The sequence below is a fragment of the Caloenas nicobarica genome, chromosome 5 (assembly GCF_036013445.1).
Source record: "Caloenas nicobarica isolate bCalNic1 chromosome 5, bCalNic1.hap1, whole genome shotgun sequence".
NCBI lineage: Eukaryota > Metazoa > Chordata > Aves > Columbiformes > Columbidae > Caloenas > Caloenas nicobarica.
Window position 1 is genome coordinate 11,207,445 of NC_088249.1, and position 15,478 is coordinate 11,222,922.

The 15,478-nt window shown below is 39.4% G+C and overlaps 1 protein-coding gene across 3 annotated transcripts in view; it reads right to left on the minus strand.

The window, feature by feature from the left end:
* Positions 1 to 1,472: 1,472 nt before the first annotated feature.
* TECPR2 (tectonin beta-propeller repeat containing 2) overlaps positions 1,473 to 15,478 on the minus strand; it is a 44,376-nt gene continuing 30,370 nt past the window's right edge. For 2 of the 3 annotated variants that reach the window (XM_065636629.1, XM_065636628.1), the window contains 3 exons: positions 5,282 to 5,423; positions 3,884 to 4,033; positions 1,473 to 3,621 (listed from right to left, as the gene is read on the minus strand). In XM_065636629.1, coding sequence (XP_065492701.1) covers positions 3,464 to 3,621; positions 3,884 to 4,033; positions 5,282 to 5,423 — 450 coding nt within the window. In that variant the 3' untranslated portion in view covers positions 1,473 to 3,463. Of the gene's footprint in view, positions 3,622 to 3,883; positions 4,034 to 5,281; positions 5,424 to 15,478 lie in introns of those variants that run through there. The other variant, XM_065636630.1, reaches the window with a different exon arrangement.

Sequence of the window (15,478 nt, forward strand, 5' to 3'; positions counted from 1 at the left end):
GTTCCCTGAAATCTTTCCAGAACTCAAGCGGAAACAACAAGCAACAGCTCCCTCATCAAAAGGAGTTTTAAGAGAGAAGCACAAAGATAAGCCAGAATGCCACGCTAGTCTGAAATAACCCGTGAGTGCCACCAAGACACTTGACAGGCCTCACCTATCGAGAAGTAACGTAGAGAAGTGATGAGGTTCAGACCTTTGGAAGGGGAGATTCTTGTCCATCACATCAAAGACACTCTGTACAGGTACAAAGAGTTTGGAATAAATGTGACTCTTTGCACCTCTATAAAGCTATGCTTAGACAATGACACAGGTCCATAACTAAGTGTTCCTCGTTATCATTTTCTTAGCAGTAACAGTGTTTCCTAACAACACTTCTTCTATCTTACTTCAGCAACTAATGTGTTTTCTTTGACAACTGTTAGTGAAAGATTTTCTTTGTACCACCTAACATCATCCTATTCCTTTTTATTGCTGCAAGACAATGACAAACAAGAGTTACTTATGTATCTAAGACGGCTGTTCCAACTCACCAGTCACCTGAAGCTCCTTAAGCTGTGACACAGGGATTTCTCTGCGGAACAGCACCCGGCGGGGGCTGCAAGGAGACTCCCAGACTCCCAGCTCCCTGCAGGTGGACAGCAGAAGCAGCCAAACCTGTTTGTCGAGCTAAAAGCTATGAGAACTAGGCAAGGATGCCATCACCTGAATCTGAGCAGGATTCCTATGGCTGGAAGTGGGTTTAAGCGTCAGAAGCATCATTAATCATTGCTACACGTTTCTGTGTGAAGTTACCCAGGGTGCAAACCCATCAGGAACAGTTCTTCCCTCTGCGAAGCGAAGCCAAGGTGCTCTCCTGAAGCCCCAGCTCCAGTTAAAGGCCAGAAACACGGAAACTCTTCCCATGAGCTCAGATATTTTAAAATACAAGGAAGGGTGCAGTTACAGCATGTGGTACAATCACTTGTTTTCTGCTTGAACATTTTCTAGCTGTGACCGCACACGCACATTCTTCACTGAAAGCTAAGACATTTAACATGCAAGTGCAATCTTTGTTTAGCATGCAAGGCAAGAAACATGTTTACTTCTATTACAGCAAGACCAACTTAATACAGAGGCAATAAGCTTAATATTCAAATATGAGAAGTGTTTAGTTGTCTTTGCTTAGAAGATGACCATTTTGCTGGTTGGACACATCTGTCACAATTTTTAAAAATATACGAAACAGACTTTACAATATGCAGGTCCTTACACTGTCATTACAATATTGTCTGGGGTAACAGTAGGGGAGGGGTTTCATAAGCACGTCTGTCTTGAGCATCAAGACAATTTCCAGACACAGAGAACTCTCTTGTGAATCATACAACAGATGAGTCTTACCACAGCAATTTATTTCTTAAAAATCTAGTTTATTGCACTTGTCTCAAAGCACAAACAAAAACCTAAATACAGAAATAAAAGTAAAAAACCCATCCTAATTTCATGAGAACTACCCTAAAAAGTAGTCTGATAAGAGCTCTTGACACCAATTTAATATTAACGACCATAGCAAGGTACAATATTATACAGTAAACAAACAACTAGCGAGCTCAAGCCATTACTAATGACTTTGAAAAATGTAAGACAAAGGAGTCACTATTAAATAATGCCATTGTACTTGAGCGTCTGGTGCTTGGCAGGACACAGAGAAGTAACTCCTGTCCCTTCTCCAAAGTGACTGACTCAGGAGCTGCCACAAGATACTTTTAAGCTGAATTTCAGCTTCTTTGGGGTCCTCAAGATACCAAGCTATGTTTGCATAAAACAGACTGGGTTACTTCACAAGCTGATTCTATTACAATCCACTGCCAGACAGGCTAAAAAAATCCCCTGGGGTAATCTCCATATACAGATGAGATCGCAATGAAGCAAACATATCATCTGTAAAAGGGAAACAAATCTGTCCTCCCTGTAAAACTGAAAGATCAGACTGAGAACTGACAGCCAGTATCACAAGTGCTACAAAAAAAAAAAGTGACATAACTTGGTTCTCTCTCCATGGATTCACATTCTCACCTTGCACCATGTTTGTTCCAAGTTTAGTGCAGTACACGCATGAACCATTCTGAAAGAGAACAGAGGTTAAAAAGAAAACACATCCTTTTCCGTATGTATTAAGTTCTCAAGACAGAAACATCCCCACTTTTCAACTCTTGGCCTTTTCTGAAGCTGGCTCTTTTACAGTATTGGTTAATAGCTGCTTAAAAGATTCTGATGATTTATAAGCCTAGAACAAACACAAAATAACTCCTCCGCCTACATGGTGAACTCAAGTTCTCTCATCTATAGTTATATTGCTTAAAAAGATGAGGTATCCTTTAAAGAAGATTTAAAGAAAAATAAACTGCAATGATTAACTTAGGTTACTTCTCAGTTCACCACATACCTCTGCTGCAACATCTGCTAAGTATAAGACACTTCAAAATGTAGCTAACATAGCTAAAATCAGAATATTGTTAAGTATTTTCTCACAATATCACAACTTTTAGTGGGATATACAGGTAATTCTATCAATTACCATTTTTTGTTTTAATACATCTAAGTTGGGTACTCAAAACAATTTGAGTCCAAACATTAAAGCACTGGCTGGAGGCACAAATACAGCACAACAGGAATTATGAAAGCTGCCTTGTACATTCCTGGTTTGTACTAAAAACTCAACATGCAACTTCTTCCTCTTCTGAAGTGGGACTTACCCCCCCAAATCTGTCAGCTTCCTGATGGCTGTGTGAAATGGGCAGAATTCCCCTGATATAAGGTGTAATCCAAACTTCTCACTTGTGAATGAAGCCAAATTATGAACCAAATCTCAAGAAATGGAAGGTTAGTAGAGCCTTGCAGATATTTATATGGAAATGGATCAAACTAAGTTCATTTCAACACCAATGCTGTGTAATCATGATTTTATGAGATCTTACTAAGAAACACTTTGCCATACTTTTCTTCCATGCTGCAAGGGAAAACAATTCTAAATATATGTACAGTAGTCAGAGAGCATTCCCATCAGTTTGGAGTTCCAAGTACAAGAAGAAATTGAGAAATGTTTAATGTTTCTGCTGTAGAGAAATATTTAATGCGACAGAAATCCTTCTCAAAATAAGTACATATGTATTAGTGTGCATGCTGTTGTGAAATAGTCACTTTCATTGCTAGTAAGATTAACTTAAGAGTTATATTTCCAAAGGAGCTTCTACAGTAGTAAGGTATAACAATTGGAGTATGCCACACCTACAGAGTCTCCCAAGAGATAATGGAACAAAGATCAGAACTCACAGCTGGGGCCTATTTAACAGCTCAGGTTTTCAATACAAAAGTGCCAATATCACAGGTCCAGTATAAGTGGCTTTTAGATCCAACATTCTGTACATACATTACAGAAATTCTGTCCTCCTGGTTTTTTTTCACTGCTTCACAAGGTTGAGAGACTTCATATCACTTCCCATTCATCTTCAAAATCATCAGGGTGAAGCAGAACAGAAGTGTCATTATTTTTCTGCAAACTATGGGAGTGGCTAAAGGTCTTAGTGAGTCGCTGGAGAAGGGATCCCGAAGTACTGATCGCCCACAGTTCATCTAGGGGGGTCACTGCAAAGCATAAATTAGCCATCTTTTAATTAAGGTAGCAAGTTCTGGTTATAAACATAAAATAAATAATACTTGGATCTATTTTCCTAATTACACCCAGAGAAGGTTTTTACTAAGGCAATAAAGCACCCTTGGTGAAACTCTCACAGCTAAAGCATTTAGAGTACGCAGCTCCCCCCGCATGGGGGCAGCTCGAGCACCACCAGGCAGACGACAAAGAAGGCGTCACAATGTTTTGGACCCTCGTGTAGAACCAACTTGCCTGTTAAACGCGAGACATTTCCAGGAATCTTCTTCCAGTAGTCTCCTGCTGGATTCTTGTCAGTAATGCCATAGCGACGAGCTACATCTCCATTTGGACAGCGTGCCCAAACCGTCCTTGTACTTATAGCCAGCTGACAAGCCTGCAAACCTAAAGGTAGTTGGACATGAAGAGAGAATAACCATGGGCTTTCTTATGTACTAAATACACTGGCAGAAAAGTTTATTAAGACGGCAAGATTATAACAATTTTTGTATATACATTAATACTAGAGAAGAGCTCTTGATTATAAAAGGCACAAAGAAATACCTGTTTTGCCAGAAGGCTTTCTAAGAAAGGACTGGCAAGAAGACAATTTAGGACTACATACTTCCTTACAGTGACTTTGAGTTGAACAGCGTAGACACCGTTCGAGTCTGAGCACCTGGCCACGTGTAAGCCGAACACAGAAAGTAGGCCACTCGCAGCACATGAAGCACTGGTGAACAAAAAAGCTTTTTAACTGCAGATGTTGCACTCACTGCATCTCCTGACCATAAGGATATCACACTGTGGATATGTTTTTATTATGTGGCCACAGCCACAAGCAATAACCAATCAGAGGATCTTCCAAACATATTTTTGGAGCCTCTGCTGTATTTTACTACCACAAGGGGAATAATCCAACAGTTATGATTTCAGTTTGTCTAAAAACGGTTAACATTATAGACGTTGTGGACCTTTTGTTCCTCCCTCTTCACAAGAAAGCAAGTACTCCACAACTAAGTGCCATGCATTTATTCAGTGAAAAATCTTTAAAAATCAGACAGCATCAATACACAGCTATTTAAAAATAAACAACTAAAATTCAGTTTTATTCACAGGCAAGGCAAAAATGTAATTATCTAATCTGGAATGCACCTAGCACACAGGATTAACAGAAATATGTGCAGAATAGCACTGGGTTTTTGTTAGCCACATCTAGATAGGAACTCCATGTTGTGTCACATTTAAATACAAAACTTCCCACAGCACAGCGGTCTCCTGTTGCTTAGGAATACTGCTTTAGTTCTAACTGAAAGGGAAGAGTACTGTTTGCTAATTCAGTGGTAGCAGCCTGAAATAACACACAATGGAAATTCAACCAAAAAAAAAAAAAATCAAATTTCTCTTCAGTTAACCACTTAGTGTTTTTAAATAAAACCAAGATCATCTTTAAAAGACAACCCTTATCAAATACTGTACTATGTTCCTATAAATAAGCACACTTGATTGCTACGGAAAATTTGATTTAAGCATTGCTATGCAATTTAGAAAGCAACGCAGGAAGGAAAAAAAAAAATATCACACAAAATCAAAAAACTACACAACACTGAGAAAATGGCAGAAAGAACCAGGAACTAATGCATTAATTTTTACCTGGTACGTGTTCCCAGTCAGTGCCCACAGGCATTTCATCTGTAATTCCAACTCGTACATGGACATTCCATTTGCTATCAATTGCCCACAACATCTGATCATTTGGACTTGAATGAATGCTGACCAAGTTGATTCCTACCGGCTATAAAAATTAAGCACAGTATTTAAAATTTGTACTGCTGAATCTTTGTACTATTGTATCACTTGTTCTTCACAAAAGTACAAAAGAGAAGTAAAATACTTATCAGATATTGAAGGCAGGAAGAAATTTAACTGACATTTTATTTGCAAATGTATAAAATTGCCAGAAGTCAATCCCTTCCTAAATGGAAAAGGAACATGAATGAAAGTCAATCAAAGTTACTGATAAAGATATTCATGTTTAATGTTCAGCATCCAAGTCTAATATTATTAGTATTTGCTTTACCACTGTTATTCCAATCAGGTACAGTTTCAATTGCAAGTTGAAGAGGGAACTCTTCTGCTGAAATGCACAAAGCACAACATTTTCCTCTTGCCTTCCTGGAAGTTTTCCTAGTATAACTAAATCTGCGCTTTATTTCTAAATATGTACAAGCAGTGTGTGTTCACAGTTTGTCTCCTCTTTGCCATGAAACGGTGATCTGCCTTCTCCCTGTGCTCCGTTCTACACAAACACGGCGGTGGAACTCAGGGCAGGTCTCCCTGCGTTACCGGAGCAGCGGCGCCGCAGGAGAGCATCCCCAGCACCGGCCGTGGGCAAACCCACGGCAAACACACTTCCCCGTCTGCTCCCAGACCAGTCCTTACTCTATCTGCTTCTGCGGAGATCTGCCTTAACTACTGTGCAAAATCTGTGTTACGGACCACAGCATTTTACGGGCATCATAAAGATGGTGACTTTGTAGCAAAATATATCAGTCGACAGGTTTAGTGAAAGCAAGCATCCTGCAAAGCATGTACTTTAAATAAAACACAGATAAGAACAAGAATTTCTTTTTTCTCCACATCAGCCTCATTAGGTCACTGAAGACAACAGTAAGATGCCCTGGGCACAGACTGAAGCAAAGGAGGTTCCATCTGAATATGAGGAGAAACTTCTTTATTTGAGGGTGGCAGAGCCCTGGAACAGGCTGCCCAGAGAGGCCGTGGAGTCTCCTTCTCTGGAGACATTCAAACCCGCCTGGACACATTCCTGTGCGATCTACTCTGGTGAACCTGCTTTAGCAGGTGGGTTAGACAAGATGATCTCCAGAGGTCCCTTCCAACCCTAACCATTCTGTGATTCTGTGAAATATGTTATCACCTCACAAAGCAGCACTGCACTTCTTGCTTTAGCCTCATAGGCATAAGCTGAATTTCTAGAGCGATAAATACAAGAGCAAGCAGCTCTTTAAATGTATAAGACCAGGAATACAGAAGCATAACCTGCATGTGTATATAAGCACACAGCCCAGCCCCACATGGGCCTTCTGTGTACATAACAGTTAGCTGCTTTGTTCTTGCTTTTAAAATTCTGGTTCGAACAACCGTCTGACCTGCTATAACCAAGTTCAACTTGTATCACCAAATCAACCCTGTCTATTCAGGCTGCAAGGCCTTTGACAGACTATCTTCCCATGTCTGTGCTCTCAGTAGGTACTTGCCCTCTGTTGGAAGCTTGAGGCTGGTAGAGGCCTGGTGACGTGTTTATCTCTGGTCACAGTAAATTCACAGTGGCTGCCGTTTGAACACTTACAGTAAGACACTGTGTTGACTACGTAGAATATATAACTGTCTACTTTCTAATTGGTATTCTGCCACATTACAAATAAACTAAACTACTGTATAGCAAAACAAAACAAAGAAACCAAAAAACAACCAACAAAAAAAAATCCCGAAAAACAATCAATAAAAAAAAATTCAAAAACAACCAACAAAAAACCCCCGAACCACAATAAAAATAAAACACCCCAAAACCCCACACAACTATCCTCTCTGGTCTTGCCGCCTCTTCAGTGGAGTCATCCTCACTCCTGGCCCTGTTCCTGTTTCTCCTCTCCTTTTTCCTTTGCTTCCTTCTATGGCTACTTTGGCTCTGGCTCCTTCCTACTCCACACCACTGTCAGGGGGTGTTCCCGGCTACTGTGCTGCTTCCAGCTTCATCTCATCCCTCTCCATGTTTCTGCTCTTGTAGTCCCATGTTTTCAATTAAGAGAGCTGTGCAATTAATAGCGTGTGCAGATTGAATTACTCCACATAATCACGTAACAAGAGATCTTTGCCTTTTATCTCCTCCTCTCCGCAGTGTTCTTCTACCACAGTCATCTCTTCCTCAGATTTAGGACTTTCTGCCACTCTTCCCCCATCTCCTCCACACCACAAACTGCCAGCGTGTCTGTCTGTGCTCCACCTGTGCAATACACTGCACGTTCCAATACAGGGCACATTCCAGCTGCAGCCCTTCACAAACTGCTGCGCAGCTTTGTCTGACCCTTGTTACTGAACTGCAGGGGTTTGTGCACCTTGCTCTGCACTCTTCCATGTCAGGTTCCTCTCTTCCTCTGTCATTTGTCTAGAAAATAATTCCCTGAGAAAGAACTGGAGTATTTCCATCCAGAAAGACTTACTGAGTGCTCACACCTAGTACCTAAGGCTCTGCATTACTACAGATTTACAGGTAGTGGAAGCTAAGAAAAGCAGACAAAACACCCCAGAGCGGTAGAATGGAAGGAGTTGCATGATGCTCAGCTAGGTTGCTTCGGATACCACTGCAGCTTCAAATACAATCACAGCAAATACCTCCACCCTGTTCTGCAGCACCAACACATCTAAGAAACAAATGGAAATTATCAAGTTCAAAGTAACATCTCTATGAGCCTGGCCAAGAATTCTTCTCATTCTCCATTTTTCTAGGCGAGCTCCTGTTTCCTCCTCAAGTTTCCCTACCCACCTGGGTACGTCACTTCCAGCTGCTCTTCCTTTTTCAGGCTACTTAGCTCTTCCTGATAACCTCACATCAATAAAACAATCCTCCTACTCACTCTCGTTGTAAAGGATCCAGGCAATACGCTGATGGCAGCATCCAGTGCTCTTACCAGAGCCCCCTGCCCTGCAGCTTTCTGCTGTAAACAGACACTGAAGGGCACAGCTGACAGGACGGCTCCTGATACCATCAGGTACAGCAGTTTTTGGCACAAAACAGCGACAAGACATTGGGAAACAAGTACAGGCAATTCTTGGAGCCTGTTGCAGAGGTTGTGCCTCTGGGTTTACCTCTGGGGTTTTTCCGTGTGTGGTTTTGGTTGGTTGTTTTTTTACCCAGAAAGCAGCCGTCTACAACAAAAGGTATTCTCAGTAGAATGGATAAAATTAATTTAAAACTTTCTTGACATAATGTACCATTTTTTGGAACAATCATGCTGACAACATCTCAGATATCCCTCATTTTCACTAAGTTTTAATTACCGCTAGCATGCTTTAAGTATTTTATAATCTATATAACAAGACACAGATCTCTACAGCTGCAGTTAAAGACTACATAAAGTTCTCTCACAGCAGTAAAGAGAGACATCTGTGCAAATGTATAAATCTGCTGATAACATTTCAGAGACTGCTAACCATGACAATTAATAAATTATTTCAGCGTAGCCTTTTCTCAGCTGGTTTAACTTCCAATAGTATTCATGAGATTTATATACTTTGACTGTGAAATATGTTATATTTGTAATTTACTGAAGAGTTTGGAATTTTAAAGAATCTCTCACCAGTCTCTCAGCCACCCTGCTCAGATGCTGACACACCAAAATCTGTTTATAGATTTACTCACAACACTCATCGCCATGAGACATTGACTTGTTATGGAGTATTAATGGATTCGGTGTTATTTGATTTTAAAAAAAAAGGTGGAATATTGTTTTCCTTTTACTTGTGGTGCCAAAAATTTCTGAACTCATAAAAAAATCTCAGGAGATCAACTGTTTTAGCCAAGAACAGAATGCAGATCCTCCCACCCTCTGGTCTTGTACCTCAGCTACAAAATCCCTCAGTTGTTCTCTTTTTTAATATTGAGGATTTCCCATTACAACCATGGACTGCAACACATGCCAACCATGTACCTTTCAACATTTAAAAGTGCAAACTAAGATCTGTGACTATCTTTGCTACAAATAAAAACAATGAAAACCAGTTTGCTAGCACCCACATGTCTGATCAGAAAACAATGCTGATAAAATGAAGTAAACTTGAAGGAATCAGTTCAACGAATTGTTAAATTATATAAAGAAACAGTGCCAAGGCTAAACATAGTTAAGTTACAAATTTGTCCATTAGCTTTATAATTTTGTGCAAAGTCATTTCTTTCTGCAATCCGTGGTGAAATAAGCTGCTGTGTAAGAACTTCATCTAAACAATAGTATCAAACAAAATCCAAACTAAAAACTAATGTAGCTTCCCCTCGACCTATTAATCAAAAGTGTTGTCTTATTGCAACTGCTTTGGTCACAGCTGAACCCAAAACACAGCGGTTCAACTTCTTTGTAGAGGAGGAAAGGATAAACGCGCACATAAAAGGTGGCAGAACATTTTCCACATCACTTTTCAGGATCACAGAGTCCATGTACCAGCAGACCTCCGTTATCTCTGCTATATGCTGTAAATATCCAGGATGAGGAAGACTAAACATAAAGTTCTCAGTCTCTCCAAGCCCAAGCCTTTTTATAACAGCTTGGTGGCTACATGCGGCGCAAATGTTCTCTTCACCTTCAAAAGCCAAATCAGAAACACCTTCAGCCGGTCCAGGCCAGGCTGTAAGGTCAGACCAGATACTTCTCACAGTGTGTATCAGACTAATCTGACTATTTTCACAGCTAGCAGATATCCGGACCCTATTATCTAGAATAACAAAACCTGCAACTTAGAGGGACCTGCCCCTAATAAAGGCCCAACTATTTGCATATTATTTCCTGAGCTCCATTTGAATGAAAGCTTTAAAGCACTTAGAGATACCAAGAAAGCACGAGCAACATAAGAGCAGCACTGACCTGAATGTTTTGCATTCAGACATTGAGGAGAACAGCTTGCTACATTAAAAGCCCCTTTTTTCTCTGCAGAAAAGTTCAAGGCAGTATACAAGAGCAGGAAAGATTACGCATCTATGTTTAGTCTTCCTGGAACCCACGTGTTCTTCAGTAATGCTGCCATTGAATTGTCAGAAAAAGATTATTATTTACTGACTGAAAAACTGGAGGACTATTTTCCTCAGAAGCCTTAGAACAACAACATGACCCTTTCCCCCACTTTCTGCCTTTGGTAAATAAACAGACGAAGGCCTTAGTTGGCTTTCTCCAGCCTCTGGTAGCTCAATCGGGAAGAAAAGGCAAAGCCAAGGAGTCAGTTCCTTGACCTCTCCTTTGTTGACTCTAAATTCCTTATTCCAAGGTTTCTTCTCACAGAAACATTGGAAAGACTACAACACATAGCATCAAATCCTAGAAAAGGTCATACCAAACCCACGTGACTATTCACCACGATAAAGCTCAACAGAACCGTAAAAATGCTTTCAGAATATTTAGCACAACGGTTCCTTAGGAGCAATTAATAATTAAAAATTTAATGCAATTGCTTGAAGGACCATACAAACTACAGGCCTACTCAGGTTTGCCCAACCGTCTCGTCTTCTGCTCACACCGTCTTATATCTAAGATTATAAACTGTAGTGTAGGAGATAAGCTGTCTGTATTACCACTATGGGTAGTTTTAATAACATACTGAAAAATGGAACTATTAGGACAAGAATGACTAAGTTTTTACAGAAACGTATGTCAAGTAAAAACTATGTGCAACCATTTCCCATGAAACAGAACATAATTTAGCACAAGGTAATAAAAACCTTGTGTATAAGCAAGGCTCTGAGTAACCAAGGCATTTTTTGTTTTTGTTTTTTAAAGACACACCTTTAACAAGCATCAGTAAAACACTCTCCTCTCATGCAGGCTATGCCAGTAAAGTCACCTCTCTAGTTTTTGAAACTTAAATACCTTACCAAGACAAGTAAAGCATTTTTGTAAGGTAGAAACCCCCATGCCTCTTCAACTTCGGCCTCAGCTTTGCTTTGCTCTGACAATTTTAAATTGTTATTAAACTGCTGCTTTTTCTGCCGTTTTGCTTTTTACTGTTTGTCCATGTTATTTAACCTGTTTGTGATGAAAATGCCACATACCATTGATAGCAACAGGAATTCCCATTTCATTACTGCACTGCTTTATGAACAAATGTGTATATATAACCTTTATTTTTTACAATTCATTTATCTAACCAGAGTAGGGGGAAAAAATACCCCAAACACCTGTAAAAGAAAACTCCACAAGCTCAGGAAGAGAGTAACAAAATAATAACTTTAAAAAAAAAAGCAACAAATGTTGACCAATTCTGGAAAGTAACGGTCTGTCGGAATGCAAAATACATCCTGTAAGCCACAAGAACACTGAAAACACACTCAGGATAGAACAATTACTAGTAGTACTCGTACAGTGCTAAAGCTCTTGACTAAGTGCTGTTTCAGGTAAAGTGTGGCCCCCAAGTATAAGGCCGTGCAATGTGTCACACTGCTGGATAAAAAGAGCAACACTCCACGGGGTCCAGGATCAGAAATGAGGTCACTGCCTCTCAGATGGATGATCCATTTTCTGGACTACATCACCCAACCTCCTCAGCCTTGCTTACTTCTTAGCTGGGTTCAGTTAGATCGGGTCTTGACGAGACTATTTGGCAGTTCTGTAGGAAGGGCCATCCCAGCAGGAGACACACCACAGCCCAGCTCCCTGGGAAGGCAACTCGTCACTTGGCTGGTCTGCAGACAGGTCATTAGCACCTTGTCTGCTTGTATCGTCATGATGAAACGGGGAGACAGCAACACACCATGGGGAGGGGCCTCCAAGGCTTCTAATTCAAGGTCCAAGGGTCTGATGGGCCCACCAGTTAATGCCAGGGCGTCTCCTTACTCAGGACAGACTTGTTGGCTCACTGATGTTCTCTTCACTGACCATACACTGAGCTCAGCACCCACCTTTGCTGTCCCAACGTGCTTCACAAAAGCTAAGCCCCCAATTACAATTACCATTATGGTTTTATTTTTAAATAGAATAGTTCTAAAAACCTCTCAAAACTCAACAATGGTAACCACAGTTACTGAACGTTAAATACATTTCTTAAGCCCTCTGAAAAATAATTAACTATATAATTCTGTGTTAGCTAACCAAAATACAGGCACATTGGAACAGTGCAGATGTGGAGATGTTTCCTACTACTGAACAAACAGAAGTATGAAAATGGAATGTTGTTCTTCGCAGAATTTTTGTTTTCAGTGTAAACCAGTCTTGTCAAAAAGCAAATATGCCACCTTGAGATCATATTGCAAAAGGATATGGAAGGATCATCTACTCAGTTTTCTGGGTGTATCTCATTTTGTGCACTTTTTGTGATCTAAAGCTTCTGGTGCTGATAATAATTGCTATCTAATGTGACAGGCTACATGCACACTTTTCCGAACATAGCGATAGCAAGGCCTTAAAACAAGTATCAGAAGGCTAAACCACCAAAGCAGAAAAATACAGTGAAATATAGTGACAGCAGTTTTCTTAACGAGCAACAAAATGGAAGATAATAAGCACTGAACTGAGCAATGGAATTGGCATGAAGCAACTTTAGCAAAAAAGCTGCAATTGCATTTTTTTGGTATCTAAAGCAGCTTTTACATAACTTACCATTTCTTAAGAAAGGCATGCCTGTGAAGAATAGTACTTATTCGAACTTAAACATTATGGCATTCTAAATCAGCTAAATAAAATAACACAGCTGCAGGAGCTTTGGTCTCCTGTACTCATTTGCAACCCACCTTGATACAGCTATTCTGACTACTGCCAAAGAGTTTTTCTCTACGTCATCTTGAAAAGTGCCATCCTCCACGAAAATCCTCTCCCCATTAATGTCTTCAGGAGGCCTCACATGAGCAAAGATACACGGAACGATAGACTACCTAGTCTGGTCTACATATAACCAGAGGTTAAATGAGCGTATTACCCTTCCAACCCAAGCAGAATTGGTCTAATAAAATATATGGTTCCTCTGCATCTCACCTTGGCACTCCAAAGTAGAACTCATAGCAACTCGGAGATATCTGTGCAACAGCCAGGTTGCAAGCTGGTCTGTGCTAGTGAAAACCAGACTTGAAAAGAACGCTCATGTGGATTATGCACTAGAAAGAACAGTTTTCCACGCAAGGACTTTCAAAAGTAGCAGGGATGATTCTTAAGTTATGAAGCTTTTTCAACAGAAAAATCTCTCCCCATCCACATACCTAGTTCTTGAACATCATTTCAAACAAACCCTTTCGACATTTCAGCTTTGATTTTGTTCACCTACTAAAAAAGATGTAATGGCAAAATCTGACCTTGCGGAGCGCTCACCGCTTCCTCTGCAAGCACCACTGAACACAAAAGTGGCCTTAATAATAATAGAAACCTCACTGAAAAATGCAAAGATGAGGCAGATGGCAGGGGACGAAAGTCTCCAGATTTGCATTAAGTGTTCTGTACGGTAAGCAGAACTTTAAAGAGAGGAAAGGAAACAAAGACCATGATAACCATTTCTAACAAGTCACCACTCATCCATAAAGTAGATTAAGAGAAAGAAAGATATTGACAAGGAATGAAATCTAATGTGTATTGATTTTGCAGAATTACACAAAAATTTCCTAAATTTCAAATTATATTTTTAACTACCATTTGCTCTGTAGTATTAACAATTTTTGAATGACAGTGAAAGTATGAAGAGCCTTAATTAGTGTGTGTGAGAGAGAGAGGAAAAAAAAAAAAGCTCCTCCTAGAATTCTGACTTTATTTTCTTACCTATGACATCCAACTTAAAATAAAAAGAGACAATTATTAGGTTGTTTATGGGAAGAGCAGTAAATCAAAAGTTTCTCTAACTTGAAATGCACATACTGCAAGAGACCATTTTATGGCCAACTAAGTGTAAGTTAAGTGGTTCTCTTCTGCTGAGACTTTCGGAACTACAAAGGATCGACAACAGCTCTATACAGGAGCCAAACAGCAAACACCTCCTGAAATATACCCCTTTGACTCCACAGTTTGGACAAGCTATGTGGATATTTAAATAAACCTCTCAATCTAATAAAATTGCTTTTTCAATCCTATTCTTCATGAAATTTAGTTACAAAAGAGCAAAGAGTAGCAATTAAGCAAACGGCAATTAATAAAATGTTTAATGTATTTTTAGAATAAGACTGATTGCTTACAAGCAATAGATGATTTGTCACTCACTACAAATACTTGTCCTGATCTTTGTTTGCCTTAATCCTCTTAAATAAAGTTCTGCTTATCTGATAGATCCCTTAAGGTAAACCTGAGAAGGTGGTTGTTAAGGCCAGTTTTAATGTTAAGCAGTACTTGTAGGAATTCAGCATTTCTCAAGATCAGATTTTGTCTCTGCATCTTCTTCAGAAGGTGCCAAAAATCAAAGCTGAAATGTTCAAAGAATTCTTTTCAAACAAGCATTCGACTTCTGGTGACCTTTTAAAGTAATTTGATGATTTTTAAACTTTTGATCAACTCCTACTCCATAATTATCCAAATTAGCCTGACTATATTAATTTTATGTTTTATTTTTAATTATTACTTCTGTAGGCCAGAAATCTGCAAAGTATAATATCTTCATAAATATACATGCACACACATGTAGAAACATACTCTATAGTATCTACATAAATAATATTTATAATTCCTGTTTATTTTTTAAAAAATAAACTCAATGTATATTGAGGCATGCTACCGCAGATAATAGTTTTATCCTGTATATTAACATTAGAATGAAAAATACTTTCTATGTCCTGGACTAAAATAATTTCCATCAAAGAATTTTGATCAGCTTTGTCAACGTCGTTAAAGCTGCTTCCAAAAAGCTGCTTAACTACATAATTATTTTGACTTCTAAGATTGCAGAACAAAATGGATGAAGCACAGAAAACATCTACATATGAACTACTACTACTCAATATATTGTAATGATGTTATCAACCACTTCTGAAGTGTTGGGTAAAATAAAGAAGAGGGAGGGCAGAGAACATAAAACGTTATTTTTCATCTCAAGAGACACCGCAGTAGGGAGTTACAAAGGGAAGAGTAACAAATGAGAATGGTTTTAGTCTAGATTAAAAACAAC